Source organism: Gopherus flavomarginatus, chromosome 2 (assembly GCF_025201925.1).
Source record: "Gopherus flavomarginatus isolate rGopFla2 chromosome 2, rGopFla2.mat.asm, whole genome shotgun sequence".
NCBI classification, from domain to species: domain Eukaryota; kingdom Metazoa; phylum Chordata; order Testudines; family Testudinidae; genus Gopherus; species Gopherus flavomarginatus.
The window spans coordinates 111602863-111622431 of record NC_066618.1 but is presented as its reverse complement, the minus strand read 5'-3'; the positions used below and the strand labels follow the sequence as shown (position 1 = coordinate 111622431).

General features: G+C 37.9%; 1 protein-coding gene across 11 annotated transcripts in view; it reads right to left on the bottom strand.

Annotated features, from left to right (window-relative positions):
* FHOD3 (formin homology 2 domain containing 3) overlaps positions 1 to 19569 on the bottom strand; it is a 657808-nt gene that overhangs the window by 537405 nt on the left and 100834 nt on the right. For all 11 annotated transcript variants that reach the window (XM_050937644.1, XM_050937645.1, XM_050937647.1 and 8 more), the window contains exon 3: positions 17032 to 17096. In XM_050937644.1, coding sequence (XP_050793601.1) covers positions 17032 to 17096 — 65 coding nt within the window. The remainder of the gene's footprint in view (positions 1 to 17031; positions 17097 to 19569) is intronic.

The window sequence follows — 19569 nt, the reverse complement described above, 5'->3', positions numbered from 1 at the left end:
CAATCATGATGGTGATCTTGATATGGTACAAGTAATAAATTAGTAATAAGAACAAAAAAAAAAAAAGGTTTCAAAAGAGAAAAGCTGGAAGCACTATAGCCAGAGACCTAAGAATCTCAGATGACAAAGTCATATTCAGGCATTCCATAGGCCGGAAATGTTGGCAAATATATATTGCCATATGCTGAGATTCCAATAATATCCTGTTTTTTTTCATCTGCTATGGGAAATTTTGGATTGCAGGCATCTTTTTGCGTACAATTCTCTGCTAGGATCTTACCAGTTCCATCTGTCTGCAATGGGTGAAATCTACACAACACAACACATACAAATTTACAAGAGAACAAAACAGAATTAAGTTAAGAGGAAATCATTTAGATTTCTATTTCATTATGTATTTTCCCATAACTAAAATGAGTCATAGAAAGTAAGCACTTTTAGAATCACTGTTTAACATTCTAATCTCATAATCAGTTAATTATTCACAGATAGTGGGCCTAATTCATCCCTGTGGAACTTCATGGAAGTTACACCAAAGAGTAAATTCACCTGTTAAACCCACCAACAACAGAAGAGGCTGGGCATATATGGGCAAAATCACTGGTAGAAGAGAAGAGAAAGAAAAACAGATTTTTGCAGCATAACTACTCTCAGAGCTTGGCAAAAAGCCATATTCCATGATTAAAACTGTAGCTATAACTGCTCGTTATCCAGGATCCAGACATGCAAAGAAAAGGGACAAAGCGAAAGAGGTATTAATTATTAATAAATATTACTATTATTATTACATATACATGGAACAAGCTACACATGCAAAGGAGTGAATGTTGTAAATGACATTCTGATTTAACATTTTCATTTAATTTCCAGAAGAGTGCTACAGTTTAAGGATCCGGTCCTACAACCTTTAGTAACATGAGTAGTAGTATTTAGGACAAAACCAATGCTGACAGGTTGTGCTCATCATAGTTTGACATTACCTAATGAAAGGTTTTAGTTCAGTTTTTGTACCAGTTCGGGGTCCAAGAGCCTGCAGAGGCCTTGGAAGTGCAGGACTTTCATCTTCCCCACTGACTAACACTGAAGCGTCTAACAATACTGCTGTAATGACTTTTTTTGCTACACAAAAACCACAAGAGGTAGAATATAAAACCAAGACAGAAAGACCGATCTCATCCTAGTTTGAAAATACTTAACTATGAAGAGGCACAGGTTTGCAATGAAAACTTTAATTTACATTTTTGTGCACAGGTGGGTCAGTTAGACCCAAAATATTGGGAGGGTTATGAAAAACAAATGTAATTATATAAATACTTTATTATAGGTACTGTGCATCTTTCAACTGAACCTTTGTTCATTCATTCATTCCCCGTGGAGGAATCTAGTAAGACACTCCTAAACAAATTATTTGTATGCCTTCTGTGTTTGTATTGTGTACATTTTCTCTGAGGCATATGGAAGGTGGAGGCTCCCTGATTATTACTCCTCATGACTATTGGCAACAACAGCTTAAAACCACAAGGCAATAACAGTTTGAAGAGACACTGCCATACCTGAAGAATGGAATGCTCGGAAGAATATAGGCCTATTTTTTTTGTGCCTGTATTTAAATGAATTAAAATATATAAACAAAGGGCTAAACCCTAACGTCTTTACTCAGAAAAATTCCCACTATTGACCAACTGGTGTAATTTTGACTGTGTGAAAACTGATTAAGGAGCTTGAGATTTGGTACATTAAGAATAAACAACAAAACAGCTATTACATTTGTTGTGTGGCTAAGATATAAATAGGACAAAAGGCACAGGCCTGTGCTGCTGGTGGTGTGTGACTGAATCACCCTCGGGGAACTCTGGGAGGCATTGTGCCTCAGCTCCCAGAAAACACTTGAGAGGGAGAGAGAGCGTGCACACGTGCATGTGCAGGAGGGCAAGTTTTATGGTTCACTGCACGAGCTCTTAGGAGAGTGCAGTATGTGCTCCCTTCCATTGCTAGACACTTCTGTTGAACAGTTGAGTGGGGCTGCGGCACCTTTTCTTCTCTCCTCCCAGAGAGATTCCTAGGACACTAGTGAGGTTCAGGAGAGAAAAGGGATTGCAAGTGTGCTGACACTTGGCATAGGAAGTAGAAAGGTTTTTGTACCCCCACACAGAGGACAGGGATGAATCAGACCTAAAATATTTTGAATATGCTGGAAATTAACAAACATTAAAGTGAACGATATAAGAAACTAGTCATTATCCCAGGTTTTAATCAATAAGGTTTATGGTTTCCTTATTTTATATATATATATATACACACACACACACACAATGCTGGTCTGTTTGTGTAACCATGGCCATCATATTTTCTTTAGCATGTTCCTTGAGGTTTACATCAAGCACTTTGGTTCAACCATTAAAGAAAGGGTTACAAGTCCTCTCCTGTATATCTGATGCAGCCACTAGGAACCAGCCTACTTAGAATCATAGATTATCAGGGTTAGAAGGGACCTTAGGAGGTCATCTAGTCCCACCCCCTGCTCAAAGCAGGACCAACTCCCAAGCATAGAGAGAGAAAGAGAAAAGCAACAACAGCTGGCTGTCATCTTACTGGGATTGTCCTCATCCTCAACGGCTTAGAGCAGCTCATCTGTTACTCATACCCTGCAAAATAAGCTCTTCTGCTACAGAAACACGGAGGTAAGCCTAGGCCCAGGGCAGTGATGAGAGGAACCATTAGGCCCCCTCCTGCACTCATCAAGCCAAGAAGCTTTCCACAAGCTGAACCGAAATGCTGCACATAAAACCAAACAAGAGCACATGCCCAATAGCACATGATATTGAGGAGTATTTAGGCAATGGGCCAAATTTAGGAATATGGAACCGGTCCAATATTTATGTTTTCCTTCCCAGGGTATCATCAACTTAATTTGATACGTCAGTTTTAGACGTGGCAAAATTACACTGCACTTTTATTGTTGAAGTATAATCATCCGCTTGCCAATGAGGGGAATGGGCAGGCAAAGCAACCCACATTTTTTTTTTAAAAGCATAGTTTGCAAACACAAATTTAATTGCAAGTTCTAAGAGTAAATACCAGAATGATCATATTAAGTGTTTGAAAGACAGAAAGTTACCTGATATGGGTTTTACATGCACAAGACTCAATTTAAATTCTTAACAGTATGCAAACTGACGGTACATATGGCAACACATTACTAAACTACAGTTCAGATCTTTAACTTCTGCTCGCATTCCATTTTAAGGTTATTTTGGCAACTGATAAATTTGTATTACTTCTGCTGGGGTTTACAGGTAAAATGAAAAGGGACACTCTCAGATTAAAAGTAAGATAGCCTTGTATGTTTGAACACAAAAATTTTGTTTAATGACAGTCAGGGTAGCATTTGGACACACATTCAAAATCTTAAAAACTACAAATATTCCCTGTTTAGAAATGAGATTATGTTAATCAACACATGGGGAGCAAAGCAAAGGGTGCAGAGTGTTTTAAATTTCTTGCAGCGTGTCCAAAATAAAGGTAAGACTGTCCAGTGAAAAAGTCAAAAGAGGGGTCACTTTGGAACTCCTGTTATTCTCTCTGTATCAACTGAATTCTCATAACATTATGATGAAAAGTTAAAATAGTACTCAAAAATATCCCCCGACAGTGTGCCCAGAAGAGCTATAAAATCCCAGGGACTCCTGGTGAGAAAGAAAGAGACAGAAGAAAAGAAAAGGAGTACCAGTATCAATGCCAAAGATTAAGAAACAGAGAACAGTATGCATCATGAAAAACACACAATGAATGCTTGAGCGATGTGTGACTTAACAGTAGTATAGTATATGCCAAGCTAGAAAATAAAGACAACATATTTTCAAACTACTGTTTTTTTATATATATTTTAATTATTTTATTGCACTTGAAAAATAAACGGCATAGAAACTTGAATACAAACTATTATGTTACATTACATATTACATTTATTAATAGCTCCTCTAATTGAAAGGTCTCAAAGGGCTTAGCAAGCAAGCAAGCTTTAATGAACTAAGCTACACCACACTGCACTATACCATTATCATTCCTATTATACATATAGAAACTGAAGTACTAAGGTCCTGATCCTGCAAAAACTTTTTATGTGCTAACTTTTCAGTGGACTATTCACAGTGCATAAAGTTGAGTATGTGCTTAAGTTTTCACAGGATTGGGGACCATGAGTTTATAAAATTTGCTCAATGTCTCAACAGGAAATTTTTAACTGAGACAGGCATATAACTCAGGTCTCCTAGTCCCGTGCTTTAGTAACATCATTCCTCCTATGTAGCACTGTAATAACAGGCAACCATTTACCTTAGCGATGAGATAAACTGGCATCACTCTTTGTATTCTCCAGAAAGATTTGTAAGTCAGCCCAAATATTCTCCAAAACCATAGGTGTGGTTTTAGGGTTTTGTTGTTGTTTTTAAGTACTGAGCAGGTCAAAATGACTACACTTCGCACTTTTAGGGTGCCTTCCGTTAAGGGATCTGAAAGTGTTTTATAAACATTAAAGAATTAAAAATTAACTGCAAGGCATTGCACCACCACACCCCCTTCATACAATTGTCATGTATATATTCTGCGTTATTAATTTAACAGTTCTACTTTATTACACTCAAAATATCAAAAATATCAGAATCTCATTTCCCTCTTTTTGCCATAAGACCTTTGCGGGAAGTAAGAACCCTGTTTTTACTTAACTTTTGAAGTCCTACAAAGATCTGACCTACAGTCTCCAGCAGATGGAGAGAAGCAAGAATATCTTATTTCTAAAAAGCAGTCCAAAAATGTTTATTAAAAAACGTTGACAAAATCTTCATCTGTCATAAAGAAGCTGTAAAGGACAAAAACCATTTTTAGCTAGGCCTATCCTCTTTAAGTCGAAAGCACTTCAGTGGGGTAGGAATTATGGATTTACGTAGTTCAAACAGAACAAACCCCTGACTATGCCTTTATTTCCTTCTCTCACAATGCAAGTCAGTGGCAAAGCCAGGAATGGAACCCCAGACACTTCACTCTCACTTCCACACTTCTTAAGCATTAATTCATAGTTTCTCTTCTAGGTGCTTAACTGTGTGAGTGAAATTTAAACTAGGCCTAGGTATAAGGCTTCCGAAAAGTAATCTGAAGCCAATACATTTGTAGTGATTTGCAGGAAAGTGATCACTCTGCTCCTCTGTTCTAAACATAATGCTAATTCATTTTGGGGATATTTTTAACAGGACTTAACCTTTTTCATTTCCAGTTCGGGGTTTGTATGTACTTTGGTTAATGCTAAAGTGAAATGAGTTTGGTGCTCTTAATCTAGTCCCAGAAGCTTGAAACTGATTTGATTTTGGAACAAAGAGCTATACTTTATAAGCAAACAGAATTAAAAGGGAATTTTTATGAAAAAAGTTTCAGCTACTAGCACACGGTTATGAGAAGCTGCTATGTAGAAGACTGTGATAATTCCAATATTTAATGAAATATAGGAACTTTTTATAAATTTCTGGAAGAGCATTAAGTTGAAACAACACCAAGCTACTTAGTAATATTTATTGTATTGTATTGCAATGGTTATTGAGGGGTCAAACTAAGTTAGTACACAGCATTACTCAATCCTGGCAATTCTACAGTGGTCTCATGAGACTCAGCAGAACTTAAATTTCATTTAATATAAAATAAATGAAGCCTTTATATCCTATGTTTGCACAGAAAACCTAAATATAAATCAATGCAGTATTGTCATGCTATCCTGTAGGACATAAGCAACTATGGACACACTTGTGCAACCGCCACGGTGAACAGTTTCTCAACCTAGGGTGGAGTGGTCACAACCCCCAGAAGATGAGCTAACAGGTGGTTGCAACAGTATTCCCTTTCCATATTGCTAAGTGGGATGAGCATCCCGGATAGATCCCAGATAGATGAAATGGGAGTGCAGGGGGAGAGAAGGTGTCACTGTATGAAAAAGTTTGAGAATAAATGCCATAGACTTCAAGGGTATAGCAGTGGCCATGCTCACTTGGAGCTGAAGGAGATATCAGGTGAGAGCCTCAGCTGGTGCCAACTGTCATAGTCCTTTGAAGTAAGAGTTATGCAGCTTTACATCAACTGAGGATCTGACCCATCATGCTTGCTTTATTCACAATGCCTCCCAGGTCTCACACTGAGGAGATGTACATCCAAATTTCCCTCAGAAGAGATTTAAAGCCCTCTGAACTCAATGGAAAGACTTCCATAGATGACAATGTAATCAGCACTTTGGAACAGGCCCGATAACTGTAACAGAACCCACAATGGGAAAAAAAATTAATTAGTGACAGGCTCTACCCCAGTTTTATTTATGGTCAAAAGCCTTTTAAACATCTAAGTAAAAACTAAGATTTGTTCATAAATATAACAGTTCAAAACAATACTTGTAAGCTCAATAGAAACAATAAATTGTTTTTTTAAAAAGAAGGAGAATAAACTAGCCACAGTAGTATTTACTACAACTCATTAGTAGATCTCTGCAGGACCAGATCCTTATCCTGCTACTTGTTATAAACAGTATGTGTCTGTGTATATGTGTGTGTGTATTATATATTTGTGCATATACAACTAGGTTGTCTTGTTTTGGTTTTTTTTAAATTTCATCCTGGTTACTCTTTTCAAAGATGGAAATTATTGTGTTAGTCCCTTTATAGATTACATAGATTTAAGATTTTGTGCTTAGACCAGACAATTGCAACACCAGTCATTTGGATGTGACATCTTAGACATTTTAATTACAGTGTGCCAGTAAGCACAAGACACGCCAATTAATACTTATCTATTTTCATGTGAAACATTATAGCATGAAAAGTGTTTTGAAATGATTGGAATGAAGGTGGTATAAAAGTGCCAAGCAACACTGGTTTTTTTGTTTGTTTGTTTTTTAATCCCCATAGGAAATTCATGTGTAGCTAGATCGCAAGCTCAAATAAATAAATAAAAATAAAAACAAAAATCTTTGCTGGATTTTTTTTTTGTGTTCCAGATTACAATAAAATACAATATGACAATAGTTTAAATTACATGAAAAAATAGCTAAAGTTTGCAAATGGACAAAAAAAGGGCCCTAACACCCATTTGTCTAGCTTTGACATTGCATTCTGTAGACACATATGAAGATGACCTGCTGTTTCTTATAAGCCTTGTTTTGATGCTCAATGATATTTGGTACTGGTCAAAACTGAGCTTTTCCTTGCCTTACCATTTTTAAAGTTGTAATAAGAGAAAAATCATTCTGGGACTCAAAATAATTTTAAAACGTAGTTATTGAGAGATGATAACCTGATTCAGAGAAGTCCTGTTGATCATTGCTGTATTTTCAGGCACAAGAGAAGTAGGGCAAATTCCAAATTTTCAGTCACAGCAGTTCTTTCAAAACTGAAACAAGCCCTCTTAAAACAGGGTATGTACATTACAGCAGCCCACTGCTAATGGAGGCTATGGTTTCTTTGCTCCAGAACTTTTGTGGTGATGCAGCTTTAAACTTAGGGCACTACAAGGATGAGGATTTTGAATAGCTTTGCTGAGATAATCACCAGAGATTTCTCCACTTTGTCTAAAATTCTCTCTGAACTAATACAGATCTTCCTTGAGGCAAAACTTTAATATTTTCAAAACAAAAGGAGTAATTTCAAATGAGAGTAAAGGAGAATAGGTGGGGGGAAGGGGTCAAAACAGAGCTCAGAATGGAATGGTAATTGTAACCAATCACCAAGAAGCCATGACTACGGCTCCATAATGCAATGTTCCTTTGCTGAGCATAAGCAAGGACAATAACAAGTTGTCGAGAAGTGCTGTGGTTAATCCAGAGAAGCAGGTTGTCCTAAAGTGTTTGCATTTAATTTGAACGCAAAAATCTATCATCATTATTTAAGGGAGACCAGTTCTTAAAGTAAAATTTATATTAATTTATTTTTCTGAAGCCATCTGATCTGGGAACCACTGGATTTAAGAGCATCAGTGTTTCAAAGCCTGGATAAAGTTAATTTAAATAATCCTAAAAAGCTCAAAAAGCTATTTTTATTGCCGTGCTTTGCAACCATTTCGTGTTTCATACACACTGAAAAGGAGCTGAATCAGATATCGCCAATCGTATCTGGAAACAGCCCCAAGATAGCGTGTGTGCTGTGCTAATTAGTACTTAAATTACGCCATTTACGAAAAAATAGCTGACCCTCTATCTTCCTCCAAAAAAACTGGAATGCCTTTTCTCATCTTTCCTTTTTGTATAATCTCAGTTTCCTTCTAATAAAGACGTTTATTATTTTCATTTAAACCATGACTTTCACTAAAATACAGCAGGAACCATGAGGAGTACATCATGACTGTAAATCAATAATGGACAACCCTCGTCTGGCATCATCATTGTAACCAATTAAAAGTGGAATTCATCTTTTCCTTTACAGTTATACTGAGAAGATATTTAATAAAGCATTTGCGACTCACCTCTTTTGCAGTTCTGTTATCATCAACATATGAACTCAAAACCACAGCACTTCCGACAAATTCTCAAGGCACCTCTATTGTTCCCTTTAAATTAAATCCGAATTGGTTGCACGTTTTGCTGAGCTGCTAATGCTCACCACATGCTCTTTCTTTCAAGATTAAAATGTTTTCCATTAGGTATTTCTAACACTGAACAGAAATCTGTAAAATGCCCCTCAAAGAACTACTTCTCTTTGAGCCTCTCATTTGGGCCTGTAAATCACAATCCACAGGCTCAAATACGAGGCTCAAAGAAAAGACCTGAAACCTCTGTTAAGCCTCGATTACGAAAGGTTTTTATAGAATACTCTGTCTTCCCATATTTGGAGGGCCCTTTATAAATTACATAAGTTCTCGTTTCCTGGGAGATAACTTGTTAGCCTATGAACCCAAAAATAGGGAAAGCAGATTCTCAACATCAGAAGATACTTCATAGGATCTGCAACTATTACCATAGACCAATTGTCAGAACAGTGTCCCTTTACATATTTCAAACAAATGCAACATTTGTTTGAACATTCAGGTTACATGGTTAAACCTTCAAAAGCAATGAAATAGCAACAGTGTGGTTACATGCAGAACCTTAACTCTGCCCTCAGAGAATGCAATACAGTATAGTCTTTTACGACATGATCATATATGGTTTCTCAAATATACCACTTTTTTCCTATAACTTCCAGGTCAGACGTTTTTCTTTCTTGTATATCTACACTAATTTCTTCATCCTTAGGTACTAGATATCTTTACTGATTTAAGGGTTAGATTTTGCCACTAGTACACCAATCCAGGAGCAGCACAGGGAAAGACTTGAGGCTCAGGCATTCAATGGGGCTATTCACATACATAAAAGTTAAACACATGCAAGAATGATTGCAGGTTCTAATATACAACAACATATGCAACAAGCAAATATGACCAATAATGGGAAGGAAAAGGAGCAGGGAGGATGAGAATAAGCTATGTGCTCTAACTGGTGGTTCTGAATCACTTTAAGATAAAGATATCCTCCTTGCTCAGCAAGCCTGTCTACCTAGTCATTATCAGCTGACAGTTTCCCACAGACATCACAGTACAGGTGGGTCTTGAAGAGGGACTTATGGATCAATCTGGAGAAAGTATTTAATGCATAAGAAGCATCATGGAAAAAATGAAAAGGAGTGAATGAAGGATCAGAATGGTTGGGGCTCCCCTCTCTGTTTACTAGCAATGCTAAAAGGGCCAATACAGCGGAATTTAAAAAAAATTATGAGTGACTCAATATCTGGGGCTAAAATGGACTATTTTGAAATTGCTGCTGTTCCTGCTAGAATATATACAGAGGTGCTATGAGGTTAAATGCATTAATATTTGTAAAAGCTCCATATAAATGCTAAGAATTATTTTTATTGTGCATGTAAATAAAAACAATACATATATATATAAAATGTAGGAGACTATTTTGGAGGAGAGGAACTATAATCATACCAATAAAATCAGTATGAACTTCAAAATAATTGCTTTGGCATATTGTAAATAGAATGTTAATCCTTATTGAATTAGCCTCTTCATTTTGATAGCAATCACACAGCCAAACAGGATGGCTGATTTAATCCATTTTGAAGTTCCTGTTACATGGAGCACTACTTCAGGCAAAGATATGCTGTTCATCAAAACTACTGTCAAGGTTCCTCCTCCACTCTGAACTTTAGGGTACACATGTGGGGACCTGCATGGACACTTCTAAGCTTAATTACTAGCTTAGATCTGGTAACACTGCCACTATCCAGAAATTTCAGTGTCTGGAACACTTCCTGTCCCCCCAAAACCTTCCCCTCCCTGGGCAGCCTTGAGAGGCTTTTTCACCAAGTTCCTGGTGAACACCGATCCAACCCCTTGGATCTTAACACAAGGACAATTTAACCATCCCCCCCACCTTTCCCCCACCAATTCCTGGTGAGTCGAGATCCAATCCCCTTGGATCTTAAAACAAGGAAAAATCAATCAGGTTCTTAAAAAGAAAGCTTTTAATTAAAGAAAAAAAATCATCTCTGTAAAATCAGGATGGAAAATACTTTACAGGGTAATCAAATTCATATAGCCCAGAGGAACCCCCTCGAGCCTTAGGTTCAAAGTTACAGCAAACAGAGGTAAAATCCTCTCAGCAAAAAGGAACATTTACAAGTTGAGAAAACAAACACAAGACTAACACACCTTGCCTGGCTGTTACTTACAAGTTTGAAACATGAGAGACTGATTCAGAAAGATTTGGAGAGCCTGGATTGATGTCTGGTCCCTCTTAGTATCAAGAGCGAACAACCCCCAAAACAAAGAGCACAAACAAAAGACTTCCCCATACCAAGATTTGAAAGTATCTTGTCCCCTTATTGGTCCTCTGGTCAGGTGTCAGCCAGGTTTACTGAGCTTCTTAACCCTTTACAGGTAAAAGAGGCATTAACACTTAAGTATCTGTTTATGACAACTACTATATCTTGACAGAAAATCATTGGTTGACACACACATTTAGAGTGATGTAAAGTGATTAGTTCGTTATTATAATATTTATTGAACTGTGATAGTGCTTAGAGGCTCCAATCACAGACTAGGTCTTCACTGTGCTAGTATTATACACACATATAATGAAAGTGATTTCCCTGCACCAAAGAGCTTACAATCAAAGCATATACTGAGAGATAACAGACAGATAAAACAAGCAGGTATGGGGAGCACAAAGTAACGGTGAGATGATTATTAGTGTACTAAGCAGCAAACTAAAGATCAGTTTATACCATGCAATCATACTGAGCACGCTACTAACGGAATAGAGACTTGGCCAATGACCGTGGCTAACAAAGAGATTGGAGGCTGCTTCTCAGACATGGCTGAGGAAGGTACTTCACATTACATAGAAAGACAAAATAACAAATGGGAGAGTAAGGAAGCTTACAGAGCAGGACATGTTAGAAAACATAATCAAAAGAAAGAAGGCTCAGATGGTTGTAACATGCACACCATATCAGAGACATGCTAAGCAAGCACTGAATTGAGTACCTGAGGGAGGAAAGAAAGCAAGAAAGGCCAAGGATGAACTGGTAAGAAGATACTGAATGTACTAGCATCACTTGGAATGTAGTACCACAACTAGTGAGCAACCATAAAATCTGGTGGAGGAACAGGAATGCCTGATGTGTCAGCGGCACAGGAGGAACTAAGGTCTAAGGTATGGTATAAAGCAGAGGTCACAGCATACCAGCTGCCTGGCCACTCTCATACAGAAAAACTAAAGTGAACGTTCAAGAAATAATGAAGAGTTCCCTTGTTCTGGTCACTGGTGTTCTCTTCTTCTATTAATCCGTCACAGAAAAATGTTGGCAGTATGTAATTATTGGGTTAATTGGTGTTGCTAGGGAAAGCCCAGAATTTTGTCCATCCATTACTGGGCACTAACTAGTCAAAAGCTGCTCTGACTGAAATCTACTGTTCTGCTGGAAAAGGTGAAAGTTCTTAGCACTGTTAATGGTTTAGGCCAAATCTTGGCTTACACAGGAATTTATCAAGTAATCTTCCATATTTAAAACACATGTACCAAAAATATTAGGTCACAGACAAATGAAAGCAAGGAAATTTGGATATAAGGCCTGCCAAGACACCAATGAGACTTAACCCATGGAGCATTAACTCACTGTCAACATTAATTACACCAAACAAAAATCAAAATTTGATAGAACGGAGAAAAAGGCATCTGAAACTGAGCCATTTAAGGCCTGCTTCTGCTCAATTGACATTAACTGGTGCAAAACTGAGCCCATCATTTTCACTGGTTTTATGCTCTATAAACAAAAAACTGGATTAAGCTACAGCAAAATTTCAGCTCATTCAAATCTTGTTTCATTTGAAAACATTATCATGATATGATTCAATTGGGATTAAATAAGACACAGGGAAAAAAGAGAGTTATATGAAAGCTATTTGTTCCTTCTACCATCAAGTTCTTAATTTGAGCATAATCTTATGAGATCCAAAAATGAGAGAGAAAATTTCTTAATGTTAAATTTAAAAAACAGAGAGAGTGGGAGGGTGTAGTGATGAGAGGTCTGCTATGATAAATACATTCAATGACAGTTTCAGTGTTCAAATTACTACACAGCATTCACCTCTTTTCTGCCTCCTGCTTCAAGTTGCTTCCTTTGTCACAAGTTGGAGGTAGGACTGAAACTACCACTACTTCCTAAAGCTCACAAAAGATTAGTCAATACATCCGCTGGCACTAATGCCCAATGAATTGTCAAGAGATTAGCATCCCCTAATGCAGGGAAATTTATTTTGATATTCTGAACACAAATGTTTGTATGTTTGACATGAAAAAGAAAAGATTTAGGGATGGAAAAAATACTGGACAATTTATTTATGGAAGCTTTTATTCAAAGAAAAACAAAATCTTTATTTCAGCCCTAAATGCAAATTATGATTGGGTGTCTGGCAGTGATGACAGGCTATGTGACAACAGCCCTGATGCTCTTTAGTAAAACAGCTATATGATGATAGTGATGACTTTAAACACAGTCACATTCTAAGCATAATCCTTTGCAAGTACATTGTGAAGAAAGACTTTTGTAATTACAGTACAGGTGGGTGGAACCAAAGAAAAGAGCTGAAGCAAATTTCTTATTCCATAGAACACCAGCTCAAATTGCTCTAACTCCTGGCTTCTACCCTCCTCCCCCTCTCCCAAAAAAAAAAAGTAATATATCTTTCAACCTCAGAACCTAATGCTTATATATGGAAAAAGGCATAGCACGCAGCTGATGTGGACAGATATGCAAGATGAAGACAGATACTCCTTGCCCGTGAAACACCCTTCCTAATTTCTGAAAAGTATAACTGACATGTACCTTTCTCAGAATGATTCCAACACTAAAAACCATTGAGAGTTCCCTATTATTTCACAGTAGCTTATATAAAAAGAAACCTTAAGAAAACTACATTACAATCAGGCATGGGCTGAAACAAAACCTCTGATCTGAAAGCTCCAAAAACTTCAGCAGGGGGCTGGAATCTAAAATCAGATCCAGCCCCTATATTTATAATGCACCTAGCCAAAAGTGCAGGTCCAAATTAAATTTTGGAGATTTAAAATTCAAGGCATCATCTATGCACAGCATATTAGTATAGCCTTTTACAGTGAGAGCCATATTTTTGAAAATGGAAGTTAAAATGTGTACAGTAAGATACGTATGTTCAAGGACATTTGCGCATGTCCATCAGATAACTGCAAATGCAAACCTAATGCTCTGACTCTTTGCACTCTGGCCAAACTAAAAATTTGACATGAGGAAATATTTTTTGAGACTCTAGGAAACATGAAATTTTCTCTTGTGTCTGTTGAAGAGATACCATAGCCAGCCAGAACAAGGGTTTCTCCAAACTGTTTTTAATTTAATTCATATTTATACAATCATCCTAGTCTTGGCATCCTTGCTTCTTCTCTAATAGCAAAGCACATATGCTTAATAATGGTCCACTGTTGTTCTTCAATCAGCTAGTATAGGGGAATTTGTTTCTACATGATGCCGTCTAGAGACAGCTCTCAATGGAAGGCATTTGAGGAATTCTGTAGGTTGCTTATGCTCAGTTCAAATTCTTATAAAGGCTGTTTCAGAAGTGTCCCTAGACTAAGAAGAAAGTTTAACTGTATTTAAAGACTGATTTCATGAACACTCAGACAACACTACAATGTTAGAAATAAAGTGAATCTTTACTCAGCATTCCCCCACCCCCTTTAATGAGCCTAAAAACATGTGTCTCTAGCGCTGTGTTCAGGCTATGATCTCTTGCATCCAGACTAGCACAGTATGAATGGTTAATATGCCAAAGTAACCTATCATAGAAGAAATGAAATGAAGGCGAGAAAAAGGAAGCTATGGAATACATTCTCTTTTATGAACCCAAGCCACTTACAATGTCCTGGTATGACAACATCAGTGCACTCTAGCCATTTGTATTAACGTCTACCACTGAAGTCCGTTTAAGTGAGTTGCTGTACAGCAGATTGGTTTATAAAATTCCCATTGCAATGCATTGACTTTGCCATAGGCAATGTACCATAGGGTAACTTCATTCATGCCATGTTAGTACTATGTGGACATTTTAAGATACACATTCACTTGTTTCAACTGGCTTTCCTTATGTCAGCAATATTCTAACCAGAGTACTTCCAAAATCGTGACAGTGATAATGACAGTATGCATGGCCAAGATCCACAATATGCAGAAAAATAAACATTACAGCCTACTAAAATACAGCAGATAGTTGTCAGCCAGCAATTTCTCACCTCTCCTTCTCAACCCAGTAAGCATAATCTAGGGGGTATGTACAAATGCTATGGATACATGGATCGTGCAAGCACTTTTAAGTATCCGCAATACAGCTTTAACATTACAGCTAGTTTAGCGCACAACACCAAAATCTCCACTCTGCTTCTTAACAAACTTCTATAGCAGGGGTCTCAAACTCAATTTACCTTAGGGCCAGTGCCAGTCCTCAAATCCTCCCAGTGTGCCAACAATGTCACTGAAGATGGTGTTAAGAAAACATTTATATTGTAATTTTTATTTCAAATTTCTTAGATATAATAAAACAGTCGTACAACTTTATACAATTCTTTGCCTGCCAGAGAGTTCTTACTGTTTGCCAGACATCTAGCAACGCTTCAGTTCTGTCAGTTTGTTGATGTTTGGACTCAATGACCGAGCAGTTGAAACCTTCAGGTCCACAGCAAGGTATGCATCAGATAGTTGTGTTCGGTATTTTGACTTGTTTATATTCATTGTGGAAAAAAGTGATGTTGCCTCCATTGCTGACTCTGCCTGGCAACTAATGATGCTGCCTCCATGGCTGACTCTGCCAGGGAACTAGTGATGTTATCTCTGTCCCTCTCCCCCAGCCAACGAGAGCTGTGGGAGGCAGCGCCCGCAGCAGACAGAGCTAGCAGCATGGCTGCATGCATCTCTCCTCCGCGGGCCACAGTGGGGAGGTTCTCGGGTCGCAGATGGCTCACGGGCCGCGTCTTTGAGACCTCTGTTCTACAGATTACTTCCCCTCAGTCACACATGGGCCAAACCCTCTTCATTTTATGTTTAAAACTTTTTTAAGGCAAAGTTACAATAAAAGGTTAACCTATTACATTGTATATTACCCATTCAGGAACAGGTTAATATTCAAAGAACTTGGCTAAAGATTCTGGCATGCTGACTGTGGAGTCCTCCTCCTCTGAGTATGCTAAAAAGGGTGACCAAATTTTTAAATACACCTCTACCCCGTTTTGTCCTCAGGAGCCAAAAAATCTTACCGTGTTATAGGTGAAACCGCGTTATATCTAACTTGTTTTGATCTGCCGGAGAGTGCAGCCCTGCCCCTCCCCAGAGCACTACTTTACCGCATTATATCTGAATTCGTGTTATATCGAGTTGCGTTATATCAGGGTAGAGGTGTACCTATTTCTCTTTTTGGCACTTCTCTTGCATAAGTACTTGATGTGAAAACTTTTCCATTACGAGGATAGTCCATATTTTACTATGCCACAATTCCCTGGAGAAGTCACAGCTCCCCAATAATGTGCAATACAAAGCAACACAATAAAAAAGAAATTAATGTGTCATTCTGTTTAAACTGTAAATCTTTTTAGTAGAGCATTAAATAAGCAGGTCAGGGAGATCTCTAGGAAGCTGACATTTTGTCATAAGATGAATGTCTTTAATAATTTCCTCCCAAAGCTGTCTAGTTTCTGGACAAAACCATCACGTGTGCTACTATGTTCCCCTTTCCTCCAAGCCCCTACAACAAAGCACTTCCCTAGTAGCAAAAATATGATTGATCTTATCTGGAGTCAAAGCCATTTATACAAATATTCTTTATGAGCTACACAAATTGAAGATGTATATCTGCCTTGCCACATAGAGACTCTCTAATCCAGATGAATTTATTTGTCCAAATCCCTTTCTCATCTTTCCAGCTGGGTTGTTTTCTTACCAACATCCTTTTCAATCAAAATTGCATATAACTTAGAAATTTAGCCTTTTTCCAGCTTGCTCCTGGGTCAGTTCCTCAAATGTGGTTAAAGATTTAGAAACAGCCATCCTGTATCCAGAGTTCAAAAGAAAATGTTTGACCTGTAAATATTGAAAATACAGGATCTTTATATTAGTAACATTATTACATATCCCTTGGTATGTTTCTAATCAGGATCCAGGAATAGCTGTCCAAATTGAGTAATGTCGGCTGTTACCCACAATGCCTCGTCACTTTGATATTTCCTAGAGATAAATCCCTGATTATTAATAAAAGTAGAACCTTCTTCACTTCACCCATACAACAATCCCACTGAAATCAGTGGGAGGTATTTTTTTTTCAAGTAGGGTGAGCAAGATATGACCTATTCACTTTAACGTTGTAGAAAGCAAGCCTATCTCATCATATTCCTCAAACTCGTATCCCAGAGTACTCTGTTTTGTCATTTAGAACCTCACTTACCAATGCAGACGTGGACTCTCACTGACAGCTGTGTCCTCAGAATTATACTGTGCTTCTTGCCCCTCCTGGGAAAAAAAGAGGAAAACTTCATGTGAGTATTGAAACCAGAAAGAGGTCTCTAAAAGCTTAGTCTCATCTAATATCACTAGAAATACCAAATTAAAGGAGCTCCACGCAATGATGCAGGTTTTCCCCTTCATAAAAATATTTATTATTTGTGTTATTGTAGTTCCCAGGAACCCCAATCATGGAGGAAGACCATGATTCGAAATGTCGTCCTTTTATAGTCAAGCATTAAAAAAGACAATGCTAAATTTAAGGTTGTATATGCAATCTTTACTCTGTCCATTCCTTCTGCATATGCATTTTGATGAGTCTTTAAGTACATGATCGCATTCCATTTCTATATCAATATAATGTACCATTTTTCCTACAAGCTTAAGGAGGCCTTCCTCATTTATTAAGGACTATGCTGCATCCTTGTCTTACTGATACAGCACAGGAGTAAGGCTACACATCCCCGCATCTGCTGTACCAACTGGACAGACTTATGTAGATCTTCAGTCTGCTCAGAAGCATAGTCCCTGATCTCTGGATACTCTACCTTTCAAGAAAGCAGCCGGGGAGCGGGCAGAGCTTTGGCTTTGCACACCCACATGCACGCCATTCAACAGTCAGAATAGCTGGCCAGATGCAAGGCCGGAAGTAAGTTGAACCCTTTCAAGGCCTAGAGTAACTTAATCCCTTACCAGCATTGCCCCCAGGGCAACAGAAGAGCAGGGGTGGGATGGGACTGTACCTCAACAGGGCATTTGGGGCACAATGGCTCTCAGGACTTGTTCAGGACTGTACCCGAGGTCACATTCTAGCTTTAATCTTTCCACTGTGCATACAAGTTAGCCACAAGCTTACATACTACACAGTCTGCCTTAGCTGCACAATTTACCATCTTAGTGAGAAATTTCTGTGCAAAGTCTTCTACCAATACACATATTGCAATTTTCAGTGGGACACAACTCAATCAGATCAAAACCACTTTTCATCAGACGATACGGTGGCTCTGCTCTTCAACAAGGAATACCATCAAGCCATATTTCAACTTCCTTTCCATAGTTGTTTCAGCAAAACAGTTGTGAATTTTATTTTAAACAAGAGTAAAAAAAAAAAACAACAGTATTTTTTTCACTCTTCCAGTACAATTTGCCAGAGAAAAATCCACATTCAGACAAATGCCAGGCCTGCAAAAAATTAATTATGCAAGTGGCTGAAAACTGAGGTTAGAATGGAATTGCTTATGTACTAGTAACTGAAGAATTCACTGCCACTCTTACAATAATATGTTTTCTTACGCTTTATATCAAACCTCTAAATTACACTGGTTTTCAAATGCTCTCTTTACAGTGGTATGAAACAAAATTTCAAAATATACAAGCTCTTTTAAGACTACTAGATTTGCAGGTCTTTTGAAATTCCAAACACTAACATACTATTCCCTCACATGTATTCTATATTGTATGGATATTAACCCGTTTTCTGGACAAATTCCAATTTTGGTAATGACAATCTGTGTACCTAAATTACTCCTGAAATTTCAACTGGACACAATATCCTTCTGCACTTTATGGCCTGTGCTCTGTCCACAGCTGCCCTTTTCCAGCACAAAAGCGCAATGACTCGTGTGAAGTATCTAATTCACAAAGTGCTTTGGGATCTTTTCAGATAAAAAGTGGCAAATAAATGTGAGATACTCATTTTAGTACCACTCATTGACATATGATTCCATGCACCAGATAAAACTATGGTGTATCTCAGCATAAGGGCTCTTGTAACAGTGAAAAAATGCATATTCTATGCTCCTCCTTCTGCATTATTATTAATACTTTGACATAACTGATGACCTTTCCCTTATGAAGAGAGCAGGATGGTTTGATGAGTCTAGCTTGGGATGTGGAAGTCAGAGGTTCAATTCTCTGCTCCCCTCCAGGTCTCCTCGGTGATTGTGGGCACGTCACGTAGTCTTTCTGTTCCACAGATCATCACCTATAAAACGAAGATAATAGCACTGCCCTACCTCAGAAGGATGGGGTGAAGACAAACGTGCTGAAGATTGTGAGGTACTCAGATATTACACTAAAGTACTTTCCTGGCTCCATAAGATAGACGGACAGAAAGGGTAGTCATGAGAACAAAAGCAGTAAACTCAGGTAATGAATGCTCAAGATAATCATGGAGATTTATTCTTTCCTTCCTCTGAAACATGCCATTTTAAACCAGGCCAGCTGTAGAATTTATAAGCTCTCTCTGTTCACCACGCAGAGGGTCAGAAAACACATCACCAAAAATTAAAAAACTGAAATGTGGCAATAATGCTGCCAACAAAATAGATTTCTAAACACAAATTGCTTTTTTGCCTTCAATCAGTGGTTAGCCTATTGGATGAAGTTAAAAAAAAAAAAAAGGGCAATTTGCTATTGAAAGGAAACCAAAGCTGCCCTTTCTGTTTGTCATGATCTTATTCTACAGGCAGTCACTGGGATT